The sequence below is a fragment of the Aspergillus welwitschiae genome (genome assembly GCF_003344945.1).
Source record: "Aspergillus welwitschiae strain CBS 139.54b unplaced genomic scaffold BDQ94scaffold_57, whole genome shotgun sequence".
In the NCBI taxonomy this organism is placed as follows: domain Eukaryota; kingdom Fungi; phylum Ascomycota; class Eurotiomycetes; order Eurotiales; family Aspergillaceae; genus Aspergillus; species Aspergillus welwitschiae.
This window is the reverse complement of record NW_020798751.1, coordinates 82,961-105,930: the sequence shown is the minus strand read 5'-3', so window position 1 is coordinate 105,930 and position 22,970 is coordinate 82,961. Positions and strand designations below refer to the sequence as shown.

General features: G+C 49.7%; 9 protein-coding genes across 9 annotated transcripts; 6 read left to right on the top strand and 3 right to left on the bottom strand.

Moving 5' to 3' along the window:
• Window positions 1-1,899: 1,899 nt before the first annotated feature.
• BDQ94DRAFT_112504 (uncharacterized protein) lies at window positions 1,900-3,678 on the top strand. Its single transcript, XM_026763596.1, has one exon. It carries the CDS (start codon window positions 2,363-2,365, stop codon window positions 3,377-3,379), a length of 1,017 nt encoding a protein of 338 aa, XP_026620583.1. The 5' UTR covers window positions 1,900-2,362; the 3' UTR covers window positions 3,380-3,678.
• Window positions 3,679-3,828: 150 nt separating this feature from the next.
• Window positions 3,829-4,215, bottom strand: BDQ94DRAFT_112503 (uncharacterized protein). The gene has a single exon (XM_026763595.1). It carries the CDS (start codon window positions 4,136-4,138, stop codon window positions 3,866-3,868), a length of 273 nt encoding a protein of 90 aa, XP_026620582.1. The 5' UTR covers window positions 4,139-4,215; the 3' UTR covers window positions 3,829-3,865.
• Window positions 4,216-5,315: 1,100 nt separating this feature from the next.
• On the top strand, window positions 5,316-6,639 carry BDQ94DRAFT_153748 (ankyrin repeat domain-containing protein). The gene is made up of 3 exons (XM_026768183.1): window positions 5,316-5,771; window positions 5,805-5,846; window positions 5,889-6,639. Exons 1-3 carry the CDS (start codon window positions 5,742-5,744, stop codon window positions 6,339-6,341), a joined length of 525 nt encoding a protein of 174 aa, XP_026620581.1. The 5' UTR covers window positions 5,316-5,741; the 3' UTR covers window positions 6,342-6,639.
• A 294-nt stretch (window positions 6,640-6,933) lies between these two features.
• BDQ94DRAFT_163537 (uncharacterized protein) lies at window positions 6,934-7,186 on the bottom strand (the record flags this gene model as incomplete). The annotated part of the gene is made up of 2 exons (XM_026769762.1): window positions 6,934-7,133; window positions 7,165-7,186. 2 exons carry the CDS (start codon window positions 7,184-7,186, stop codon window positions 6,934-6,936), a joined length of 222 nt encoding a protein of 73 aa, XP_026620580.1.
• A 353-nt stretch (window positions 7,187-7,539) lies between these two features.
• Window positions 7,540-7,782, bottom strand: BDQ94DRAFT_175551 (uncharacterized protein; the record flags this gene model as incomplete). Its single annotated transcript, XM_026772523.1, has 2 exons — window positions 7,540-7,719; window positions 7,777-7,782. 2 exons carry the CDS (start codon window positions 7,780-7,782, stop codon window positions 7,540-7,542), a joined length of 186 nt encoding a protein of 61 aa, XP_026620579.1.
• A 2,673-nt stretch (window positions 7,783-10,455) lies between these two features.
• BDQ94DRAFT_175550 (uncharacterized protein) lies at window positions 10,456-11,470 on the top strand (the record flags this gene model as incomplete). Its single annotated transcript, XM_026772522.1, has 3 exons — window positions 10,456-10,522; window positions 10,579-10,982; window positions 11,045-11,470. The coding sequence occupies 3 exons, from the start codon at window positions 10,456-10,458 to the stop codon at window positions 11,468-11,470; spliced, it is 897 nt and encodes a 298-aa protein (XP_026620578.1).
• A 4,989-nt stretch (window positions 11,471-16,459) lies between these two features.
• Window positions 16,460-17,411, top strand: BDQ94DRAFT_163535 (C2H2-type zinc finger protein; the record flags this gene model as incomplete). Its single annotated transcript, XM_026769761.1, has 7 exons — window positions 16,460-16,513; window positions 16,595-16,796; window positions 16,877-16,919; window positions 16,970-17,101; window positions 17,169-17,211; window positions 17,252-17,331; window positions 17,381-17,411. 7 exons carry the CDS (start codon window positions 16,460-16,462, stop codon window positions 17,409-17,411), a joined length of 585 nt encoding a protein of 194 aa, XP_026620577.1.
• A 2,846-nt stretch (window positions 17,412-20,257) lies between these two features.
• On the top strand, window positions 20,258-20,986 carry BDQ94DRAFT_175549 (uncharacterized protein; the record flags this gene model as incomplete). The annotated part of the gene is made up of 1 exon (XM_026772521.1): window positions 20,258-20,986. One exon carries the CDS (start codon window positions 20,258-20,260, stop codon window positions 20,984-20,986), a length of 729 nt encoding a protein of 242 aa, XP_026620576.1.
• BDQ94DRAFT_112484 (uncharacterized protein) lies at window positions 20,916-22,386 on the top strand. Its single transcript, XM_026763594.1, has one exon. It carries the CDS (start codon window positions 21,043-21,045, stop codon window positions 22,225-22,227), a length of 1,185 nt encoding a protein of 394 aa, XP_026620575.1. The 5' UTR covers window positions 20,916-21,042; the 3' UTR covers window positions 22,228-22,386.
• Window positions 22,387-22,970: the final 584 nt, after the last annotated feature.

Below are 22,970 nucleotides of genomic sequence, written 5' to 3'. Positions count from 1 at the left end.
GTTCTGGTGGTGCCATCGACAATTGGCGCCCAGGGCGGGCACGGATGCTTGCCGTATGCCTACCGACGGTTGGTTTATTAGTCCCACCGTCTCACTCCCCCCTGCGGCAGCAGCCGTTACCGCAGGTAAGCCGTCTTGTCTGGCCACCACATCTTCTCTGGTCTGTGTGGAAGGAGCTTCAAGGACTTCATGAAATTCAGCGTTTGGGGTCCCAACGATTCGTCCGTCTTCCAGCAGGATACGGTAGTTGGTATTTCCCTCGTAGCCTAGTAGGATGCATGGCCTTGTCCTTGGCCCTGTGAGCTTCTTCCTCAGTTTGGGGTTAATCAAGTACTCCCCTTTGGATCCGATCACTCGGAGTCGTGATAGGTCCGGCTTGTCACCGTACCACGCTTGATATGGAGTCATGTTGAGTTTGGATGAGGGCGACCGATTGGACAGGAAGGCTACGGTTCGCGCAATTTCTGGCCAGAATTTCGGTGGTAGCCCCGCATGCGCGAGCGTAGGGCCAACCCGATCGTAAATCGCCTTGTGCGCTCGTTCAGCGACTCCGTTCTGCTGGTGTTGGTCAATCCCCGTGACTTCCGCTTGGATGGCCCGTGAGATGAGGACCTCGAACTCCTGCTGGCGCTGTTTTCACTGGTCTTCAATTCTTCTTTTTCTGGGCGGCCATTTCATCTTTTTCATTGGTCTTTCGAGCATTGGTCTTTTTGTGAACACCAGTGGTTTTTGAAGTATCTTTTCCTGAACGTGTGTTGGCCATGTTTGCTACAGCCAACAAAGTTCGGTGGTGGATAGATGGTAGAAATCACAGTCCGGACACAGAGGATCTATATGTTTACTACGAGCTGCTTTAGATGTGAAATTAAGTGAATGTAAGTGACAAACAGGTATACCCTTATGATTTCTGAGGCATACAATAAATTGCGGTGCAGTGAGACTGAACAATAGTAGTGTCTCGGGAACTCTCTCGAAATGGTGGGGAATGAGCCTGCATCGTTCATAAAGCTTGTCGATGTAAGCCATTGGATTTTGCGGGCTTCGACATAGAGACTCAAGTCCTTTCCCGCGGATCAAGCTACATCCTGGATTTAGAAGGACATTTCTCCGGGTATCTGCCATATCTTCCGCCTGGGAGCTAATATTGCTTTGAATTCTTAATGCTCTCAGTGCCTCGTACAGGCTTAGTCGGGACCGTCTCGGATCTGGCACCTGCAGCATAGAACTGCGGGGCAAGTGTAGAGATTCCCACGCGTTTGTGAGTACGTCCTTCTACACGGGTTGCACGTTCTGGATAGTTATTCCAAGGGCTGCTTCAGTCATTCTGTTGACCATTGTTGGTACCGAAAGTAGTGGTTGGCAATCGGTATACGCAGTTGTGACAATCACCTTATGATGCTTATTATGATCTGGGTTCTCCCTCACGACAGTAAGATACAGAGTATAGAAACGCTCACCGCTGGTCTGGTGTTTTGTTAGCAAGGACTTAGTAACCAATTTGGGGAACACCGAGCTTGTACTTTGGGTGTCGTCGCACAACAACTCTTCTTCTCGTAAGACAACCAGCCTGGAACCAATCGAAGGCCCCCGAACAATGACAAAGCGAACAATAACAAAGGCGTGGGAAGAGGGAGTGTTGTCAATGGAAGCATATCGAGAAATTTTAATAACAATACCGAGCATTGCTTACTACTATCTATTTAGTACTGGTAACCCCCCTGGTCCGTCGTCATGTGAAAGGGCGGGCTGAAATATTACGGTAATGCATTCTGCTGCATGGCTCAGACCCACGCTTCGGGCTTCACTTTCGGGGACGTTACTCACCCTCGCAGTAATAGTAATAGTATTCTTTCCCTTCTGTCCTGTCAGCTCCTTCACATCCAACTCACTTCCCCTTCCATTGCTTCTATCTTCTGCCCTCGTTTCCTTCCCCCCTTCTTTCCACCTCCTGATTGTGGTTCGACCCCTAGTGTCAGTCACCTCTGCTCTTTCATTGTTCATTCTTCTTCTTCCCCGGTACCTTAATTTTCCTCATCTCGCCCACTAGCTCGATACCGCTCTCGTGAGCAGTTCCCGACCCATGGAACAGTCGTAGGTTCCTGAATCCCTACACCTTTGTTCTCACAACCACCGCCCATCGGCTGTTCACGAATCCACGACGAAACGGATTCGCTACTCTGTCCCATAACCCAATCTGTCATAAAACCGTTCTTACTGCTTTTTCCTTGCTGGCGACCGAGACGGCTGGAAATTCTAAAGTGGGCTTAGTGGATCACCAACCCCCACACCTAATTTTCCGCCCGGAAGTACAAATCCGGCCTACAAAGCAAATGTTCTCCCTCTCCTCACACTGAATCACATCATGCTTGCTCAAATGGACGCCCTGGGGGCCTTCACCCACCTCACCGAGAATATTCCCTCCTGGATCGATGGACTTGCGGAACTATCCGCCTATACCGCTGCAAAACACGCAGAATACGCTGAGGCGTACAGAAGACATGTTACTGTGAGACCGCGCCGTCGCAAGAACAGCTCTGTCGGCTCCATTCGCAACAAGGACCTGCACTCATCGGCCCCCGAAACAGAAACACGGCCCCAATCCTCCGCAGCGGCAATACATACCACCGTCACCACGCCTGATACCTCCCAACACCAAGCGAATGTGAACCCTCGTAAACGTGGTGCTGAAGATGCGCCCTCCATGGAAGCCAGGGACAGGGACCCGCTTGTCAGTACGCGCAGCAACCTCACCATCCATTATGACGGGCACACACAACACGTGCTGGAGGAAATGGTGTGCCATATTGGGACAGCTCGCAACAACATCCGAAAAGGCAGAATGTCTCAGCTGCCATTGCCGGGGTATCGCAGCAAGATGCTGGACAGAAGCTCAAGAATGAATAGCTTGGCCCCTTCACTATCCCCCTTGGACTCTGGCAAAGATGATGTGCTATCTAGCATCCGCAGAGCCCGCAACCGGGGCCCTCCGATGCCTCGCGCTCGGGAAATATCTAAAGAGTCGCCATTCGATATGGCGGAGAAGCAGCTGGAACTGGCTCACGGGGTGTGTGAGACAGCTGCATATCAGTTTCTCCGGTCCGGAGATTGTTCGACGGATTTGACCAGCGTAGAAGGCAAATTCAAGAGCCTTTTAGACCTGGCTACCAATGAGGTCCGTCGTCTGAAAGCAGTACAGCCAGAGGACCAGACGGTAGAGGAGGACAAGAGAAAAATACCGATTGTGGAATCCGCGGCTACTACCATTGAGGCTGACAGGCAGTCTCTGTCGAAGATGGACACCATCGAGGTGGATGATAGTGCGCAGTCGGTGGAATCGATCGATTTGACTGCTTTTCGCATTAAACGCCTTCGTCAATAGATGTACCATGGCGACGCACATACAGCATTGCTGGCGCACTCTTTTAGCGTGACTGGATCGTTTCCCTTCCAGTTTCATTTCTACATAAGCGACGATACCACCGAGATACTCCTTTGTTTTGTGTTCAATCCCCGTCTCTTCCTGAAAGTGCATTGTTATAGCCATCTATCATTGGTCATATCTACTCGCGTGACTCTCATTAAAGCGCGTGGAGTTGGCTGGGGCATTTGTTTTGTCTGGATTTGTTTTCCATCCCTTCCTTGCTGTTCACCAAAGCAAAAATCTTACTGTCTGCATAGTTGTCAATGGGCACATATGTTGTTCGACGACAGATCATTCACGCAACGTGAACTCAATGAGTTAGTTATCAATGTGGTGCCAATGGCATCAAGCCTGTGTAACCGGTTTGCCTTGTCCCTCACGGGCTTCTAGCTACAATTAGATGGTCTCCCAGTCCAGTCTATTACCTAACGTTAGTGGGAATCGTCACGGGAGTGACAGTACCATACCGGGCTCCATCCCTCGGGCTCCACTCTCATACAGACGGAGAATCCGGGAGGGATTGACAGCCGCGGTCGGGTCGGAGTAATTTAGTCTGGTGGCACAAACAAACACCTCTCTCTCTTTCTTTCTTTCCAACCTCCAATGGTCGTCTCGCTGCCTTGTTGACGGTGGATGTGGATCTTTTGTTCGCGGGGTTGTAATGTTTGGTGTGGGTATGGTATGGATCGCGTCCCGTCCCTCAAGTCTCTTTCCCATCCTCCATAATTTACATTTTCTGCAGTGCGTTATATGGGGTAATTTCCCTGAAGACTGCTTAATATACTTGACAGTTGTAGTAGAGTTTGTACCGTAGATGAATAATGGGTTTGTTGTTTGATAAGCTGGATTGTATGCATGTATGTGTGTAATGCAAATCAGCAAACCTGCACTGTGTGAGCGTTTTATCTACACCGAAATGCATTCAGCTGCCAAGCCATTATTCTGAGAGAGATCGCCACTTCGATTAGATGTGATATTAGAATCCGGATATATAGCAGAGCCAGACTTTTAAGCGACTTTTCAATTCAAGTTGAGTGTACTCGTCTGAGCTCTCTGATTACCTATTACATGTAATTGGCTCACCAGAGACCGTACCAGGGATTCGCTGAAACAGCAAGAGAGGTTCGATTTGGTTTTTTGTCGCTCTTTAAGGGGGCCGTGACTGCGCTTTCTGCATACTAGTACATGAAATGTCCAGGAGCTGTGCTCTCAAAGACTTCCTACCAGGATCATGTTTTCCGATGCCAAAAGAAGTTACAAAGGGCTTGTCTAGCGCGATTATTGCAAAGTACCATATTTGTCCGATCGCCATAACAGCCAATTTTGAGCGCAAGCTTTTCGAAAACCACCAGTCAAACAGACAATGAGGAAACATGCTCAGATCTATTCCTTGTCCAGTATGTGGTTTTCATCTGAGTGATAAACACCCATATCCATCTCTTCGCATCACAGAAGTAATAGTTCGCTCTGGAAACGCAAGGACGACAATCAACCCTGCAGCAGGGAAGTCTGAATACGAATGGGGATATGCTGCCGAGTTATAGGGCATTTATTGCGCAGTCAATCACCATGACTTAATTTTCCTTGACTGCCTCGTCCTACGGGTGGGGCATGACACAATCACTCTGCAAAGCGGAAGTTCCGAAGACATTTGGCGGAGCATCAGCTTCTAACGTACATGTCGTTGCTGGCCTCAGGTCGAGGAAAGACGAAAATTCCGACCAGAACTTACCGTCGTTTCCTTCCTTTGCTCTATCGTTCTCAGTATGTTCATCCCATGAAACATCCAGTACAGAGATAGTGCACTTATTCCTCAGCTGTGGTTGGTGCGTGAATGAGGTGGGTTTAGAAGGACGAACGCCATTACACCGCGCCGCGGACAAAGGGCACTAATCCAGTCGTCCAGGTGCTATTGAGCAACGAGCAGCTCGACGTGAACGCGCGAGACCAACGGGAGTCGACCGCCTTGCATGAAGCCGCCTGGAAAGGGCATTTGGCAGTGGCCGATCTACTCCTGACTAAGCCCAACATTGATATCAACGTCGAGGATAGGTACGGCTGCACCCCGCTGTGGTATGCCACGCGACACGGTCACTATAACGTGGCTTTGAAGTTACTGGAAGAGCCAAACGTCACCGTCAATGCTGTATGTCGATTTCGGACTCAGCCTGAGATATCAACACCGCTCCATCATGCGGTCAACTGCAATACGACGCAGACCGTGCAGCGGTTGTTGGCCCAGACAGCTCTCAACCCCAATATTACGGACGACTGCGGCCGCACTCCACTGAGCTGTGCGTCCCACGCAGGTAACTTGCCAATGGTGGAGCTCCTGCTGGGTCGATCTGACGTGTAGGTGAATGCAGAAAATCGAAACGAACAGCCACCGCTGTGGTCAGCTGCTTCGCAAGGACATATCCAGGTCGTGGAGCGCCTGCTGCAGTGTGGAGATATTGATGTCAATTAGGGATGGGGCTCTTATTTGTCTCCGCTCCTGGTCGCAATTACGCGAGGTCATTCCGATGTAGCCATGCGGTTGCTGGATTGCGTCCCGCGGCTGGATGTCAATATCCGGACCTACCTAGGGGATTCTGCTCTCTCCATGGCCGCTCACCAAGGACATGTGGACGTGGTTGCGCGTCTGTTAGAAATCTGGCAGACCGACCGGAATGGCGCCGACAGGTGGGGACGCACTGCGTTATGGTGGGCGGCCCGGGCGGGTCAGGCTCGAATTGTGCAGCGGCTGCTGGAGGACGACCGGGTTCTAACCGACATGATGGACAACGACGGGGTAGATGCTATGGATGCTGCGAGTAGCCAATATCATCTTGACGTTGTTCGGCTGATCCGGACTCATTACTCCAGGCGAAACAGTAATTGGACAGGCGGTGGCCCCCACAATTTGAGGACTAGGAGCTAGAGCATTTAGGGCCTTGCCAGAAACCTTCCTTCCGCGGATTTGTACCAGCGGGGGGTCTTTGCCAAAATTAATGCTCGGCTCATTGCTCGTCCTGGGACCGTCGGTCGTGCGGTCACTCGGTCCATTGTGCGATTACATTTGGATTGTTGCTACCTAATCTTCTTTCCTTCAACAACGAACCGTCAGTGGCGCTAGATGGCTCTTGTATTCTGATGTGTCTACCGAAATGAGGGTATGATTATCAAATCTGAGAGCGCACAGTATTTGTTCTTATCCATAGATTGCAAGGGTACTGTGCAATTTTACTATATAATAGGTTTCTTTGCTTTCATGTCCTTCAATTTCTCAAAGTATCGAGCAGGTTTATTTTGGTATGCAAGCCGCTGTTTCCTCGCTTGGCTTCGTCCATGTATATTGAATGTCATGGGTCAACCCCTGACTGAAGCGTAAACAGAGGAGAAAGCACCGCCGACAGACACGCAGATATAGGAACAACCTTCTGCGTTGTGAACAAGTGTTTCTTCAATACTTGACCCCTGCCAGTGGAATGAATCTGGGAATGACCTACTGCCTACAGAAAATCCTTCCAAGTTTAGTTACTTTTGTACTTTCTCATCCTGAGCGAGTCGAGAGCGCAACGCAGGTCAGCCGCGATCGCTATGGCTGTGTCCACACCCTGATCTGTTACACACTGTCCCCTGTGTAAAGTGCTCAGCCTATGGAGTATGTGCAGGATCATGTCTTGCAGATCCTTCAAAAACAAAGAAGGGTAGCATGCACGATAGTACGTGTCTTGGCCTTGTTGGCGACCAATTTGTCTGACAAAGCTCAAGAATTTCATCCATTGTCTCGGTCCTTTGGCGTATGAATAGGTTGTGCGACACTCTGTTAAGCTCTAGGACCTGTCTACACGACACATAGTTCAGTACAGTTCTCTTATAATTATACATCACAAATACGCTAGAAAAAGGTAAGCTTGTTCGCACTATGTAAGTGTTGGCTTTCTAGAGCCGTCAAGGACGAGACTCTAGCGCCAACCTGGAATTTCACTGCATCAGCCAGCTTTTCAAGGCTAGATCACACGGGAAGTATATTGCATTCGTCGCCCCATCTGCGGTCAACATACAATGTCCAATTCATGCCATACGTACAGCACTATAGCCTTACTGGTATAACCGAGGCATACCAGGCGAGGAGCCTAGGCTGAATTGGGGAACTCTCCTCCCAGGACTAGAGTATACGTAGATGTGACGGTGCCATCTAGGATTGTCTGCTCGACATAACCATAATTGAAAAAGTCGCAAAGCTTGCAGGCGCTGAAGACCTTTTCCGCGGGCTCCACTAGATTCCCGCACTTCGTGCGGATCGATGTAGAACCCTGCCATATTGTTAGAGTTGCAGTTCGTTTCAAGTAATGCTATCGCGAGTTGCGTACTGACATAATTGTAAACGAATATTGACGACAAGCTCGAGTTTGACACCCGTGCGCAACTATCCGCTGGCACAGCACTCCCGCCAATGGGTTTACAGGCTAGGCTCCCTTAGCAAAGGTCGCATCCTAGAGCGGGCGTGATTCAGATACGGAATTCAATCCCTAGATAGAATACCTTGTTTCCCTGATAGAACCCAGAAGAATACCGGTAAAGAGACCCTGCAAGGCATGCCATTCCGATCAGAAAGCAGGAAGAAATGGCTGTTCCAAGTTGTGGTTGCCAATGCTGTCTCTGGAAGACAGGGAGACTATCGTTACTTCCCGAACCTCAGAAGACAGGGGCCGCAACTGAAGGAGTATCCAACCCGCTGTAGCAGAGGTGGATCCCCATCTCATAAGACCATATAGTGACTTGAATGCTATAACATTATCCAGCGGCCTGCCGTACTGTGGAGTCAGGCGTTGGAGGTCATTGGCCAGCACTCACGAGAATGCACCATTCCCCCACTCACCACGACGGGAAGAGATATGCTTTTCCGTGTCTCACCACATTTTAATGGTCTAAGAAGTCGCATAACATGGTCGGCAGGGGAACTAGTAGCAGGTATTAGTATGATGGGTCTCAAGTCAAGAAACAAACCTAGCATCAGCATCACTCAACCATGTCTTTTTCTCCTAGGTCGAGCAGCCAGTGTCTCTTGGCATCACGGTCGGTCATTAGGCAGTAGTTGTTCGCTGCCACCACAACAACGCAAACGACGATTCCTTGGGCTTGTGGATGGGGTTGCAGCTGGTCGAGGAGCCTACATAGTGAGTTATTCAAGCAGGGTGACGCCTCACTGCAAACGCCGGAATGCTGCATCTGCTCTTGTATGTCGGCAAGTCTCAATCTTGCCTTAATTCTCCTTTCCTTGGACACGCAAGGGATATTGCGCCGATCAGCTATAGATCGTTATTTTATTAACCTGCAGTAAAGGCGCAGCCGCGCTGACAAGTTGGTATTGTGAATCAACGCGTAAACATGTTCAGATAAGCAACCAAGCAGTCATTTCTAGTAGCTTCAACTGAACTTGGGACAACATTATAGAACCACGTCGCTATACCATTGATCCTACCTTCTCTGACGCCTCCAAATACGAACGATAGCGTAAATCGAACCGCGCGGTTGCAAGTCTGATAGAACGATACCCATCCCAGCAATCGCCGTTCAACAATAGCATTCCCTTATTGGGCGCTGCCTGCCTAGCGCTTGTCCGACGTGACTTTAGCTCTTGAGTTCAGTTGGTATCAAATGTACCCCAGGCGCAAATCGGCCACCTGTCTTGAGTGACTCCTGCAACAGCAGCTTTCTGCGTGATTATCCCCATTTCGTAAACGAATCACTGTAAGTACACCTCCAATTTATCCGCGATTGAAAAGCTTGTTATTTCACGTTTTGTTTCTTTATTGTCACTAATTTCTAAATGCGGTCCCAGTAGCGGCTCGCACTCGTCGCACAGTTGTGGTTGCTTCGGATAGGTTATCTACATCCGGAGACAGGCTTCCCCCTTCCTTCCCGCATCTTGAGCTCTGTGCTCGTTTACACCACACCAGGCGTACCGATCCTGCTTTATTGTGATGGCTCAGGAGAATACTGTATTCACGGTTCACATCGAGTGGTTTCTGATTCATACGGGCTGATTTATACCTTTCTGTTCTTCCGTCCATCATTACTAACACACTTGTATCAAGTTTCCCTGGTTTGTTTCTCTCCAGAATTTCTGGATGTATTTGCTGCCGTTCAAACCCTGGCACTGTATTCTAATTGCGCCTTCCATTAACAACGGTCTGCGAAGCACCTTGCCACTGGGTGGCTCGAAAACCACCGACGGAGAGTATACAGGAATATCACGGGCAATCTTCGAGCTCTACGGGCTTCCCCATGACTGAGGAGGAAATTGCCCGACGGGGCGGTGCTATTGGCCACCCTCTGGCGCAGCCAGTCTCAAGATCGGCTACCAACGGCCTGCGATACAACGCACAACAGCCTGTAGTGCAGAAGTTATAGTAACTTTCCTCTCAATTCGAACTGCTACATTTGGGCCGCTTGCAGCCACTAGTCACCGTGCTTGATTGCCTAAATCAAACTGCTGGTTGCCTGCGTCTACATGCTGCTCCCTGACTGCCTTACCAAGCCTTCAGCATGTCCCTGCAACTACAGGCACCACAGCTTGTCGCTGTTTCATATATTAGTCCGATGTGGCACGGTCGTCAGATCCAAGCGCTTCTATATCTTCAAATTTCCTTATACAGTCATTAGCGACCATTGATTTTGGCAACGGTCCAGCAGATGCATTTTACTGAACCGGGCCCGTCCTTCTAGTGTTCCAATGTATACTAAATCCATGCCCATGAGCCCTAATGACACATGCTCTGGTTCATATCCCATCCTTACTCCCCTCTCCATTATGCCATATTGGCTAACATTCTCCCTTCGTGTACCATAATGGGGTAACCTGCAGAAACATGGTTTCCCACATCGAACTCACTCAGGACGTTCTTACCAGAAATGCCGTATGATGGGGTGTCGAACGCATCCCATCTGGTGTCCTCACTGTGAGTTTGTATCTACTGTTAATCGACTGTCGCATGTGCCAATCAATAAGGAGACTCAGTGACATGTACGGCCAACCGTCCGCCAGTATGTCACTCAGTCTGCAGTCCCAGGAAATAGTCGTCCCTGGCAGTGCTTTAACCACCGAAAGATTTGGTGGGTACCGGAAGCCTAAACTCTCCATCAACATCTATATCTAACACCCTTATCAGATCAGAGGGAGATTACAAGAACGGCTTCCTTCACAACAGCAGCTAGAGCTCTGAAGAACTCTATCGAGCAAATTAAGCCAGTGTACTGCGGATCAGAGAACATGTTCCGAGAACAGATTCAGCGGCAGTTGTCACAGCCAGTTGCTGACTTCCCTCCGTTCTACGACACTATGTTGCTTCTACCTGTTGTTTCCGGGACTCAATTCATCAAGCCTGAGATACTGGCCGAAATACATAATGGTTTGTTCCAGGTTGATGGTAATTGGACGTGCTATAGACGCAACTACTTGTCAATTTCGTGTTCGTTTACTTTGCAACCTTGGTCAAGCGCTCCTCTATACGTGAAATTGTCAGATCAGTGGACAGAACGCATTATAAGGTTTTCCATGCCAATCTGCGCCACTGTGAGTCAACAGGTTGAAGAGATTCGAGACTTAATTCAACAAGCCCAAAACGGGACAAGCAGTCGTGCAAAAAGCCGGGAAAGGTCATATTGCAGCCTTTTCAGCCTACGCCCTTGGTTCTCGGCCATGAAGCGTCATCAAACAGCATTCGACATCGGTTTTCAACAGCCTATCAGTCTGCTGAGATATCCTTGGATTACGAGGCGTATCCGGGACTAGCCCAGCCTTCGCAGCCCCCGAACCGGCACACGTTTGAGCGGATCCAGTTCCAGAAGGCGACGGCGAACAACGGGAAGCGGCGAGCCCAGCAGCAGTACTATAACCTAGTCATTGAACTCTATGCTGAGATCTCCAGCTTCGTTCAGGAGAGTGAGAGCCAGTGGATCCGGGTTGCCAGGCGACTTTCGCATCCTTTGGTAGTCCGGGGTCGCTCTCCGAGCCATTTCAAAGGTGACCGCCGCGACTGTCCGACAAGCATGGGTCTTTGAAAAGGAAGGACTGAATACCAGCATAGTGCTGCCAGCTATCTGACATCACGTGCCGGCAAACCAGGGCGGAAAGAGCTAATTAGTATTGACACTCCACTATGGGGATATGCGATGGAGCATTCCAAGGCCTTATGTCCGTGTGTGGCATGTAGGAAGGGCTGTCGGGGTAGGCAGAAATTTCAACAGGTCCTCGAGTGGATACATTTCTTTAAAATAGGTGGCTTGTTGTAATCAAATTCTGAATTTTCGCCAGAGGAAAACAGTTGTCTGTCATCGAATTAGAGACCAAGCTTCTCACATAGGCCTCGCAAGGATTATCTATTATCAGCAGAACAGTAAATTCGTACTTTACTGGAGATTTTTCTAATCTTTTCTCGGCTCCTGCTACTGCTAAGTGATTTGGTTAATCCTCGTTCTTACAACCGACGTAAAAAGAGGTAACATAGGTGGGGAGACAAATATAATGCGAAAGTGAAGCTACGTAGGTCTATAGCCCCGGAGCCATTACAGATATCATGGAGACGCGATCTATGTCTATGCAGAGCTCTCTTATGCTTCTGGAATGCCAGTTGACCTATAGCCATCCCGTATTGACAGAGTATCCTAAAGCCGTGACAGTAGGGTCCTCGGCCTTGGCACAGCATTCGCCTAGGGTCTTGTTACTATGCTAAGATATAATATCCGCTGCTATACTGACGTAATTATCTTCGAGGTCGAGGCAGCCCTCCAATCCGTGCACAAGTAAAAGGCGTTGCAGCGAGACAATAGATATGACCATGAGATGTAGTTACGTATGATATAGATTATTTCGTACTTATGATGGCCAACTTTCATTAGGGGTAGATGCAGCAGCTTAACTTACGAGTTTGCCAACAAAAAATAATCGAAATGGTCACAAGGCGTTGAGCATATACGAAACAGAGCTCACCACAGATAAGGAAGGTGCTGGTAATGCCCGGTAGGCCGATTCTACAAACTGTTCCGTTATTTCACCGATCCTCTGCAGTAAAGCTGAGAAATTGAATAAGACCACGGTCACATCCCTTTTCTTTCCCTGAATTGACCTTTGCATATCTTCCAGCAGCAGTGTTTGCCTCCGTCGCAATAGGCTGAAGGGAACTCCGTCTCCAGTCGCATATCTCGATGTGCCGTACCCTTAAGAATCCAAAAACCTTGGTTATTATGCTTCTGTCGTTCCTCGCCCAATTTTGCGATGAGATCCCGCAGAGACCGTGGGTGTTCTAGGCTCAACTCATATTTGCTGAAGGTACCGGAAGATGCGCGGAAGTATCTAGAACCATTTGGTTTGTCTCACGACCAATGCTACTAAGACCATATAACCTTCCCACATGAGCTCCCCTATGCGGTAAGACGGTTCTGGCTACTTAAACGGTTACTTCCGTTCAAGAAGACGTTACGAGTCGCTATGGCAAATAGCTCACTAAGTCTGAATTCTTTTCGGACGACAAAAGCCAAAGACAACGGGTTCAGGAAATTCTGATACCAAGATCGCCTGAACATTAAGGCATGCAAATGTATCTACTCTCCGTCAACTATAACCGCCATGCTACTGTGCACCTTTCAAAGGAGGTTACCCCTCCCTAGGAGGGTGACCTCGTTGCAGCCCACAGCTCATCCATAGGGTCGTTGATAAGATATTTCAGCGGCTCCAGCCTTCAATGATTCTGCAAAGGCCCGTCTTCCTGGCATTCAGACGCGAATGGTCACATTTCAAGCTATCGGAAAAGGACTACTGGGAGTATCATTCCGTTGTCACCTAGCTCCCAAGTAGGTTTTTCCATCTGTAGACCATACTGTGTCACGTCGCTAGCTATTCCTTGCGGTGGGCAGACGATGTTGTCTATTCGGATTGCACGACCGTGTGTGAGTCACTGCTATGGAACAAGCCGAAAGAAAAGTAGGGTATCTTGAGAGTAACAAGAAGACTTTATTACACAGCAGTTGCATATTAAGCATGCGTATTATAGTATGCTTACGATTTGTCCGCACACGGCCAGGTCGTCGAAGCCCCCCGACTCCTTGTGGTTAGCGATAGTCTGTAACGCAACTCAACGATACGTGCTCTCAACTATGAGCAAGGTCCCTGCCGCAATGGCAATGACGCACCAGTCGACCATCACCACTCAGCGCTTAGACTTGTGCATTGTACACTGCTCCGGTTGCTATACAGCCACATGCCCGCCATATACTGAAGACATATCAGGGTGCCTAGAAGGTGCCGGCGAAAATGATACTTCCGAAGATAGGAATCACGCCGGCAGTGATGCAGGCGATCACTGTGACTCCACAGGTGCATCGTAACCAGACGGTCCAATGGATCAAGGCCGTTGAGACAAGGTGGCATGAACCATGGGGAGCGCACAGGAACGCATATTCCCCAGTGATCTATCATAACGAAGGCCTAAGGCGGAAACAGGGAGTATTTCTATAGTGCTACCCGAACTATAGGAAGTACAGGTTCCGGTCATTGGTTGGTTCTTCCAACTCGCTCCAATTGATGATATATGCAATCGATAAGATGCAGACCTAATCTATTAACACAAGTCCAAGCCGCTGAGCCACCGGTGTCATTGTAGCTATAATGATACTTATCACGGAGCCATACGCGCCTCCAACCATCATGAAGGTTCCAGCCCCGGTGACGAAGATACACCAGGCGACCTTTGCGTACCATTTGTTATGATACCACACTTTGGAGCTTCAGTGGGGCGAGATAGAAGAGCCTTGCATCATCTACAATATATACAGCCTGTTGTGGCTATCAGACCGAACAAAAGCGCCTCCATTTCTGGGAAGGATAATAATTGGACGAAAAGACGAGACGTCGAAGAGATCGTCCTGCGAGGTTTTGATCATAACCAATTCTTTCTGGACCGTAATTCGAGCACAGGACCCCAGATTCTGGAGCGAAGGCGATCATCCGTGTCATTGAATAACATTAACAGGTCCCCTGTACCCAACAAGTATAATTACTTGGGAGGCTTGGGATACGGAGATGCAACAAGAGTCATAGCTGTGGTCACGACAAGTCTCGAAGACGGCCTCATCAGATGCCGCACACGGACAATTCGAGACTGGTGATTTAGATAATGTCTCGCTAGAAACGGTATTCGACCTTCCGTTTTCACCAAAAACATTCCAGGTGATTTGAGCTGGAGACGGACAGGCAAGGGGAAGCTTTACCGTACCTTATCCGAATACATACTGATGTTGACAGCTCTACCGACCAAAGAAGCAATAGATAGGGCCACACAAGGGATTGTCTCGCCGATCATGACAGCTGTACAGAAATCGACCCCAGTATCGCGGCCCAGCTCGCGATTGGTACCGGGATGGACAAGGGAGTGCAATGAGGCACAGCAGTCGGCGCGGTCGCCTTCGATGGATATATTAGAGAAGAGGGCGCCGGAAGCATAAGAAGCATGAGGCGGGACGCGCAACCCTAGATCACGGCTTATCAGGGACACGCTAAGGGATTGCCATAGAACGCGGATAGACGAGGCCACATAATCAGCGGATGGTCTCTGGCGACTAGGAAGATGGGTTCGGAACAAAAGGCCACATTCCACGATTATATCACCCCGTCAGCGACCGGACGGCCAGACGGAGAGAGACGCAGCAAGAAAGTTGGAGCTGTTCCGACAGAGCTTCTCCCCTCCGCCCATGGAAGTTGATCTACAAGATATCGGGCTACGCATAACCCAGCTCCGTGAGAATAGCTGCTGACTACGCTTATCAGGGTTCTTGAGGCGTCATAAAGCGCATACCTGGGCAGGTAGCAGCGGGCAAATATGCTACTCGTCCACTACGTTGTGTCTCTCAGCACCTCGCAGAACCCCTCCAATGCCTCTTGAATGCAAGCATCGGACTGCGATATTGCCCCCCAACGCCTCCGTCAATCCTTTACGGTTACGCTTCGAAGACCCTCCGAGAGTGCTTACGGACAAACAAAATCATGCCGACCAGTAGCACTCCTAGAACCTGGGAAAGGTTATGAAGCCGGGTACCGTGAAGCGATTTAGCCACGCAGTGAGAATACACGGCCGACTGCCGACCCAACATTCGGACGGACGGAACGTAATCAGGACAGAGCACGCCTTACATCTTTGGAATCTACCACATATGGCTAGCCTCTTTATAGACGTATCAGGCGCGCATGCGACCGTTCTCCGCACGAATGACTTGCTCTAGAATGTCAAAAGAAGGCATTTGGACTCATATTCAACAGGATCGATCGGGGGCTCCCCCAGCGACGGAGCGACAACCCTACGGATGGGCGACACTAAACCGGACACGTTTCAAATTGACATAGGCCTCCCACAAGGATCACTACTTCGGCCATACTATACCCTCCAATCAGCAACGGTGATCAAGCTTTGTAACCAATATAAATACGGAGGCCAGCAATATGCCTGCCGCTCAGGAACTCTCTTTAGGGCGATGGCGTTCGGTTCGATTATCACACTGATGCCCCGAGGTGGTGGTCCCAAACAGAGAATCCACCGAGATCCGGACGGTCCGGACCAGTTCTGTACCGCGTGATTGTGTTGACGGAAATAGTAGTATTATTATATGGGGAAGTGCACGAAAGGATGGCTAGGGGACGAAGCCGTCCCAGCGGCCCAGCATTACTGCCGGTATCCGCACTTATATTGAGTGTTATTCTTGCTCATTAGCCTTTCCAAGTCGGGCGGATTCAGACGTTTGTCATGGCACTGTAGTACTTCCCTTATCTCCTGATTATGATTTCAAGTGAAGTCCCTGTTTCCTCATGCTTGCGCCGATCTCTTTCCCTGTTCTTCACCCCCTCCCTCCCCTCCCCTCCCTCTCCTCACTCCCAACTCGATCCCCCCCTTTTCTTTTCTTTTTTTTTTTTTTCTTTTCCACTAGTCGAGTCACTCCCCGTTGTCCTGAGTGGGGACCCATCTCTCCAACAGCTCTTAATTTGGCGTCCTCATCCTCTCAACCATGAAAATTGGTGGTGAACGTGGTTTCCACTGCACTTGGGATGATTGTGACAAGGTAAAGTCTTTCTCATGTCCTTTGCTGTGTTCATTCCAATCACCTGACTTGAGAGTCGACTACCCCCCACCCTAACGCTAGCATGTTTTCACTCGCAAAACAGACCTGTGCAGGCATTCTCGGATACACACCAACGAGCGACCATACCAATGCACCGTCAAAGGTTGCAGTAAAAGTTGTCTCCAGCGGAGTACATTGAGTGTACATTTGCGGACGCATACAGGACAGATACCTCACGTTCGTGAATATGGAGGATGCCATAAGGCCTTTTCTGACGCACGCAGTATCTTCTCTTTCCTAACCCTCTCCAGTGTTAACCGCTACAACCATCAAGTCTTGCCCGTCATCGGAGGATCCGCACAGGAGGACGACCCTTTATCTGTCAGAATTCAACATGCAAGAACATGTAAGAAAGCAGTCCGGTTGCGGTACTGCTGGCTTTCTAACCACATGAAGATTTCGCCGCAAGGAAACACTGACCAAACACCAACATCGTTTGCATCCCCGAAACGTCGTAATCCCGCTGCCCTCTAAACAGGTGATTTCCGATGAGTTGTTTCCGGAGCAAGCCGGAGACGCCAACGAACAGTATTTCTCCAGCAGATCTCATACCCTCATACTTCATGGCCAACTTTAAGTCTCGTGTTCACTATAGCCTGTACATAACGCCGGTGCCCGTGCAAGATCCAGCCCAGCTTGTGATGCAGCCTATTCTGGTCATCACCGGTTGCCATTCAGTGTGATCAGCAATACTACGTACAACCAGTGCAACAGTGGCAGCGGTATGATCCCGTATGCCAGCGATATACACCGCCGGGGTTTTGGCAACTCTACATCAGCGAATGTTTTTGTATGACTTATTTACAGACCTTTTCTGGCCAGAGGCCTCATCCGCTGACGTTGTATACTCTCAGTTCATTACATTTCGCCATTTCTGCTGTCTTTTGTTAATTGTAGTTGTCACTACAGTGTGATCACGCTATTAATAGGCGCTTGTGTTTAAGCTGAAGTTCTCCGAACCCTCCCCGCCCACCCCCACTTTCCCCCTTCCCCTTGTGTTAAAATGTAAGGGGAGAGAGACGAATTAGAAAAAATTACACGAAGAATGCACTTTTAAATCACCCCGCCAGCATGTTCTAGGTTCGTTTTGGCCTGGACCGCGTGCAACCTAGTTGACCGGATCGTGGGTGTACGGGTGGATGCGGACTGCTAGGAGGTAACTGGAGTTATCACCTATACATCGGCTAACTATTGTAATCCGCTGCCTTCACGAGTGCCAATCTAATTTCAGACAACAGTATAAAACTAGTATACAGTACATCAAATGTAGACTAACAAGTTTGGACAGAGCGGATTGCAAAAGACCGCCCTGAGATACGATCAACATATGCCCGCCAAAGTAGTGTAATGTATTGGAGTAGGCAATAGTATCCCCACTGAGACAGCAGTGACCACACAGAAAGCGCAGGGAAGGGATTACAGTATCCTACCAGGAGTACGCCAGCAGGCATGGTTTGGTAAGGGGAGGTACATTGGCGGATGCTACTACGGCGGGGCTGCCGTACCGCTGCCAGCTGCTACAGCCAGAACTGTGCGAGTCCCTTGCGCGTCCGCCGCATGTTACTTCGCGGCGGCAACTTCTACTGGCCAATGAGGGCAGACGTACGAATGCCAGCACCTGCAGCGGTGTCACGCTGCATATTGATAACCCATTCCGTAGATGTTCTGGAGCTGTCGGCTGAGAAAACTCGCTGTACAATTCGAGGTTCTTGAAGAGGCTTGGTCACTGTTTGTCCGCGGGCGACGGTAGGGAAGCCGAATATTCTAATGCAGAATTCAAAAATCATGCCTTGTGCATGTTCCGCCTATCTATCATGATTGAACTATGACGGCATTATGGATTAATAAGATCCTGCGCTTCAAACAGCCTGCATGAGAGCAAATAGCCACTTATAGTATCTGAGATAAGCGTCATGGGACTTAGCAAAATCTGCAAGCCTCGTCGCATGCATAACAGTAACTTTACGCCATCCCGTCCTGATTGCGCAGATCGATTTCGCCGGACCAAAAGTACATTATGGTCGTTACTGGCAACTGCCAGGTAAAGTTAAGGATGTCCAATTATATTACCTCTGGCCTAGACCTTAATCCGAGTCGTCTCGCAGTATGCCTTGATATCCGAATTTGGATTAATCCGGTGCTTCTTAGGGGCAAGGCAACCACCTCAGCAAATAGACAGACAGCCACCCGATCTTCGCTGGCCGGATGGCCAAGCCGGTAATTTCCCTGTCTATCTTGGGCAACGGAATTGGATGGTTAGTAAAATATACAGAAATATTGATTTCTTGTATCTGTATCTGTGGCGCCCTCTACATATTTCATAGCATTCTCCTTGCCCTAAAACTATGTGTAGTACGTCGGATCCTTTATTGACACTGCTCCCAACTGGATTTTGGTGGCAGATGATGCCTAAAACTATTCCTCAACCCTTTGTTTGACGCTTTGAAGAGAGATTGCCGATACGCAGCACCGACATATGTAGCGTAGACCGTTAGAGATCTTTCCTTGACAACTTTCCTCCCGTAAGTCACATCAGTATAGAAGGAAGTTACTGCTTCTTCACTAGACAGATGTATAATGATGAGTACTGTTTATGTAGAATGTGTCACGCGCAATGACGATCGCTCTGGAGTCAAAAAAGGCAGTTCGTGTCATTAGACGGCTTATTGAGCGCTTTGAGTTGCAAGTCACTAACCGCTTGCAGTCCTGTCTGCTGGCAGGAACCTTATATTTTGGGTTGCCATATACGCAGGCTGACACTTACTACAGATGGCGGGTTTCTGCATCTGCTGTCATGGGCCGGCAAATTATGCCTTGTACATTTGGTGGCGTTTCTGGTGGCAAGTTAGACTTGCAAGGGGTGTCGCACAAATGAGCTGTAGTTCGGCAAGGGCAGCCCCGCCTGTTGCACGGCAACTTAAACGCGAATTTTAAGGTTACACAAAGCATATGCCAACTAATAAACATAAACACAAGGCTCCTCCTCGCCCATTTTGATTAATATTGATTCCCGCGTGTATGAAAACAGGAGACATTCACAATGATCCGAAATGCACCTAAGAAACGCAATTTCAGGTTGGGTTTATCTAGGTCTTGACTCTCTTTCCCGGTCCGTACATTGGTGACCATGCGGGAACGGCCCGTCTTCGACCATTGCGTCCGGCAACTGAGGCCCCATGTGCTGAACCAATTCTTAGCGAATTGACTTCAAATTGGCGAAATACTGTATGTAGAAATGTTGAGTATCACGGTGGCTGAACCTTGCAGCAGGGATCGGAAGTGGATATATATACGAGGCATCCCGCCATGTAAAGATATAGCTCTCAAGAAGCCAACCAACATAAGAATCAACCTTACCTTACTTCAACAGGTTATGAGCCCGGGTTGCTCATCGAGGCTATCAAAAATGCTACCTAGAGCTAAGTTTCCTCCGTTGAACTATACTCTGTTTTGTTAACAGAACAATCCAATTTTCTGTTCAATTGAATGTTGAAAGACGAGAGTGCGAAATCTCTTTCACCCTCTTGGGAGAACGAGGCGGATGAACTTCCCCAGCCAACATCCGCGGAGATATAATACCAGTCATCCCTGTCTCCATCACTATCACGCCGCCGATATCACACTATCACAGGCATCGTCACAGCATGTCACAGTGATACGGCCTGTGATTTGTCAAACGAAGCCATGGCACCCTCCAGCGCGAGATCTAGCGCTAACTTCTCGCAATTACCGCGTGGGCCCTCAGGGAGAAAAGCCAAACAGCAAAACAGGCAATCTTGGACCGACAAGAAGTTAAGCCTGCTTTCGCACCTCCGACACCAGCATCGCTGGTCGTTCAAGCAAATCCAGGAGTCATATTTCCCATCACGCTCACCAAGTGCCCTCTTAGGAGCTTACTGGCGCTTATCTGCTGAAGATCGTATCCGCTTAGCATCAAGGGTGGCGGCGCTAGCTACAAACGCTCACTCTAACAAGGGACAAAGCCATCTTCAACGTAACGCTCGTCCACCCTCCCAGTCGAGAAGCAACATCTCGACTTCGACCTTATCCGCATCCTGCTCTACCACTGGTGACGAACCAGCGGCAATCGACAATAGTAACACAAATCGCTATAACCTTCGGCCGAACCGACCTACAACTTCCCGGAAACGGAAACCGCGATATACGGTTGATCGTGTCCGTTTCCCTCACTTTTTCGAGTCGTACAGCCGTCATCTTAGGCCAAGCGAGTTAACAGATTTACCAGATAGCGAGTACGCTCCTCCATCACACACCCCTACTCCAAGCTTGTCGGACCGCAGCCCGTCCGTCATCTCGAGTCTGCCCAGCCCAGCGTCAAGTCTAGAGCTCTTTGGGCTAGAAGCGCGTTCTCTTAACTCCTCAGACCGTGATTCCTCGGTCACCTCTGACTGAATCAACGACGGATCCAGTTCAGAGTTCTTTAGTCCCGAGGAGCATCTATCTACATCATGACGGACACTACGAGATTTGAGCATTTTGGATTAAGCGCATTCTACAACAATATCCCAACCCTTGATAATGCCGGTGACTGGTTCCAATGGAACAAGAAGGTCAACGAGTTTATTCGAATCTCTCCCGTTGCCGACGATGGAGTGGCCCCACCAATGGAGGAGGACGAGGCGCGACAATGGACCCATCGCCAGAAGTTCTACTCGGCGATGGTCACAGCGAAACTGACCCACAATGCGGCCCAGAGGATCAACGCCTCTGAGATCTCACAGGTCCAGCTGCTCATCAAGGCTGTCAAAAACCATTTCAAACCGGAAGGCACCGGCACATACGTGAACCTCCAGCGACGGTATATGTCCCTCACGAGAGAAAAGTGTGGGAGCGCCCAAGCGTTAGGCGCTGAGATCCGGAAATATCATGCTGAAAGGCTCCTCCTGGACCCCGACTGTGTTACCTCCGAGATTGAGCGAACATTCTTCTTCTTGCACGCACTGGGCCCCGAGTACGAGAGCTTTCGTGACCACATCTTTCGACAAATGGATCTTGTCAATGAAAGGGGCGCCAACGGTGCCGTTACGAAAGCGGCACCCACGTTCGACTATATCGAGAACAAGGCCATTGAGGAAGAACATCGGAAGGGACAGTTGGGCAAACAACCCGTCGACGGGCACACGCTGCCTGCCCTCGCTCTCATCCGCGGGCCCGGCGGCAAGAAACTCATACCGTCACTGGGCGGGACAACATGTCGAATCGAGATCGATAACGTCCCATACTGCTCCTTCTGTCGGAAACCCTATCACGCGGACTTTGAATGCTTCCGCAAGAACACCAAACGGAAGGGTCAGACAAAAGACGAACGGGGCCACAAAGAAAAACCAGGCAGCTCACATACAGGCGCCCGCAAGCTATTGAAGCGACGGGCCTCCACTGATGATGAAGATGACGATGTGGCTGGCCCAAAGAATCCAAAGAAGCCCACCTTCATAGCGACTCACGTGTCCAAAGAAGATGTCAATCAAGCATTCGGAAGGGATGTGGAAGGGAACCTCGCCCTGCTTGATCACATCCCCTCCATGAATGCTACCAAAACCCTGCCGATCCGTGATGCGTGGATCGTCGACAGCGGATGTGCTCAGCACGTCTGCAATAGCATCTCGAGGTTTATACAAATGGACAAGTACTAGTACCCCCACTGAGGAGCGTCGATGCCTCCACGGCTCCCTCAGGCGTGGGAACAGTAAACTTCCTGTGCAATGTGCGCGGCCGCAGGAAGTGGCTGGTGCTCGACAACGTCCTCTACGTCCCGTCTGCGCACGCAAACCTGATATCGGTGCTCCAGCTTCTCAAACAAGGAGCCAAAGTTGGATTCTCAAGCCAAGGGGCTAGTATCCGCAACAATTCAAACGGAAAGAACCTATACACAGCCAGCCAGTATCATGGAGTGTACGCACTCGACCTCTGGACGAATCTTACCTTTCCTGCCTACCATGTCAGTCCGCAAATGACTCTGTGGCATAACCGACTGGCTCACCTGAGCGACGGGAACCTACAACGGCTAAAGAAGCAGGCCCACGGCATCCGGGATATAGAACCACGTCAGCCATGCAACCCATGCCTCCAGGGACGAATGATTGAAAAGCCCCACAGCCGCTCAGGACAACGCAGAAGAGGGGAATATGCAATGGAACTCCTCCATATTGACGTCGCAGGGCCATTTGATGAGGGCCTGGACGGCAGTCGCTACTGGCTCACGATTGTTGACGACTTCACAGGCTGGATCGAGAATACTGCGATACCACGACGACAGGAATACGTTGTCGAGTCGCTGCGTTTCTTCCTCAGCCACAACGAGCGGCCCGAGCGAAAATGCAGACGAATCCGACTCGACCGGATCCCGGAACAAGTGGGAGAAGAAATGGAATTCACC

Bases quoted from the DNA above. Each gene is read 5' to 3' on its own strand.
- BDQ94DRAFT_112504 (XM_026763596.1), top strand. From the start codon at position 2,363: ATGCTTGCTCAAATGGACGCCCTGGGGGCCTTCACCCACCTCACCGAG.
- BDQ94DRAFT_112503 (XM_026763595.1), bottom strand. From the start codon at position 4,138: ATGGGAAAGAGACTTGAGGGACGGGACGCGATCCATACCATACCCACA.
- BDQ94DRAFT_153748 (XM_026768183.1), top strand. From the start codon at position 5,742: ATGGTGGAGCTCCTGCTGGGTCGATCTGAC. The intron at 5,772-5,804 runs GTGTAGGTGAAT...CGAAACGAACAG, and splicing joins TCCTGCTGGGTCGATCTGAC to CCACCGCTGTGGTCAGCTGC. The intron at 5,847-5,888 runs GTGGAGCGCCTG...GATGTCAATTAG, and splicing joins CGCAAGGACATATCCAGGTC to GGATGGGGCTCTTATTTGTC.
- BDQ94DRAFT_112484 (XM_026763594.1), top strand. From the start codon at position 21,043: ATGACGGACACTACGAGATTTGAGCATTTTGGATTAAGCGCATTCTAC.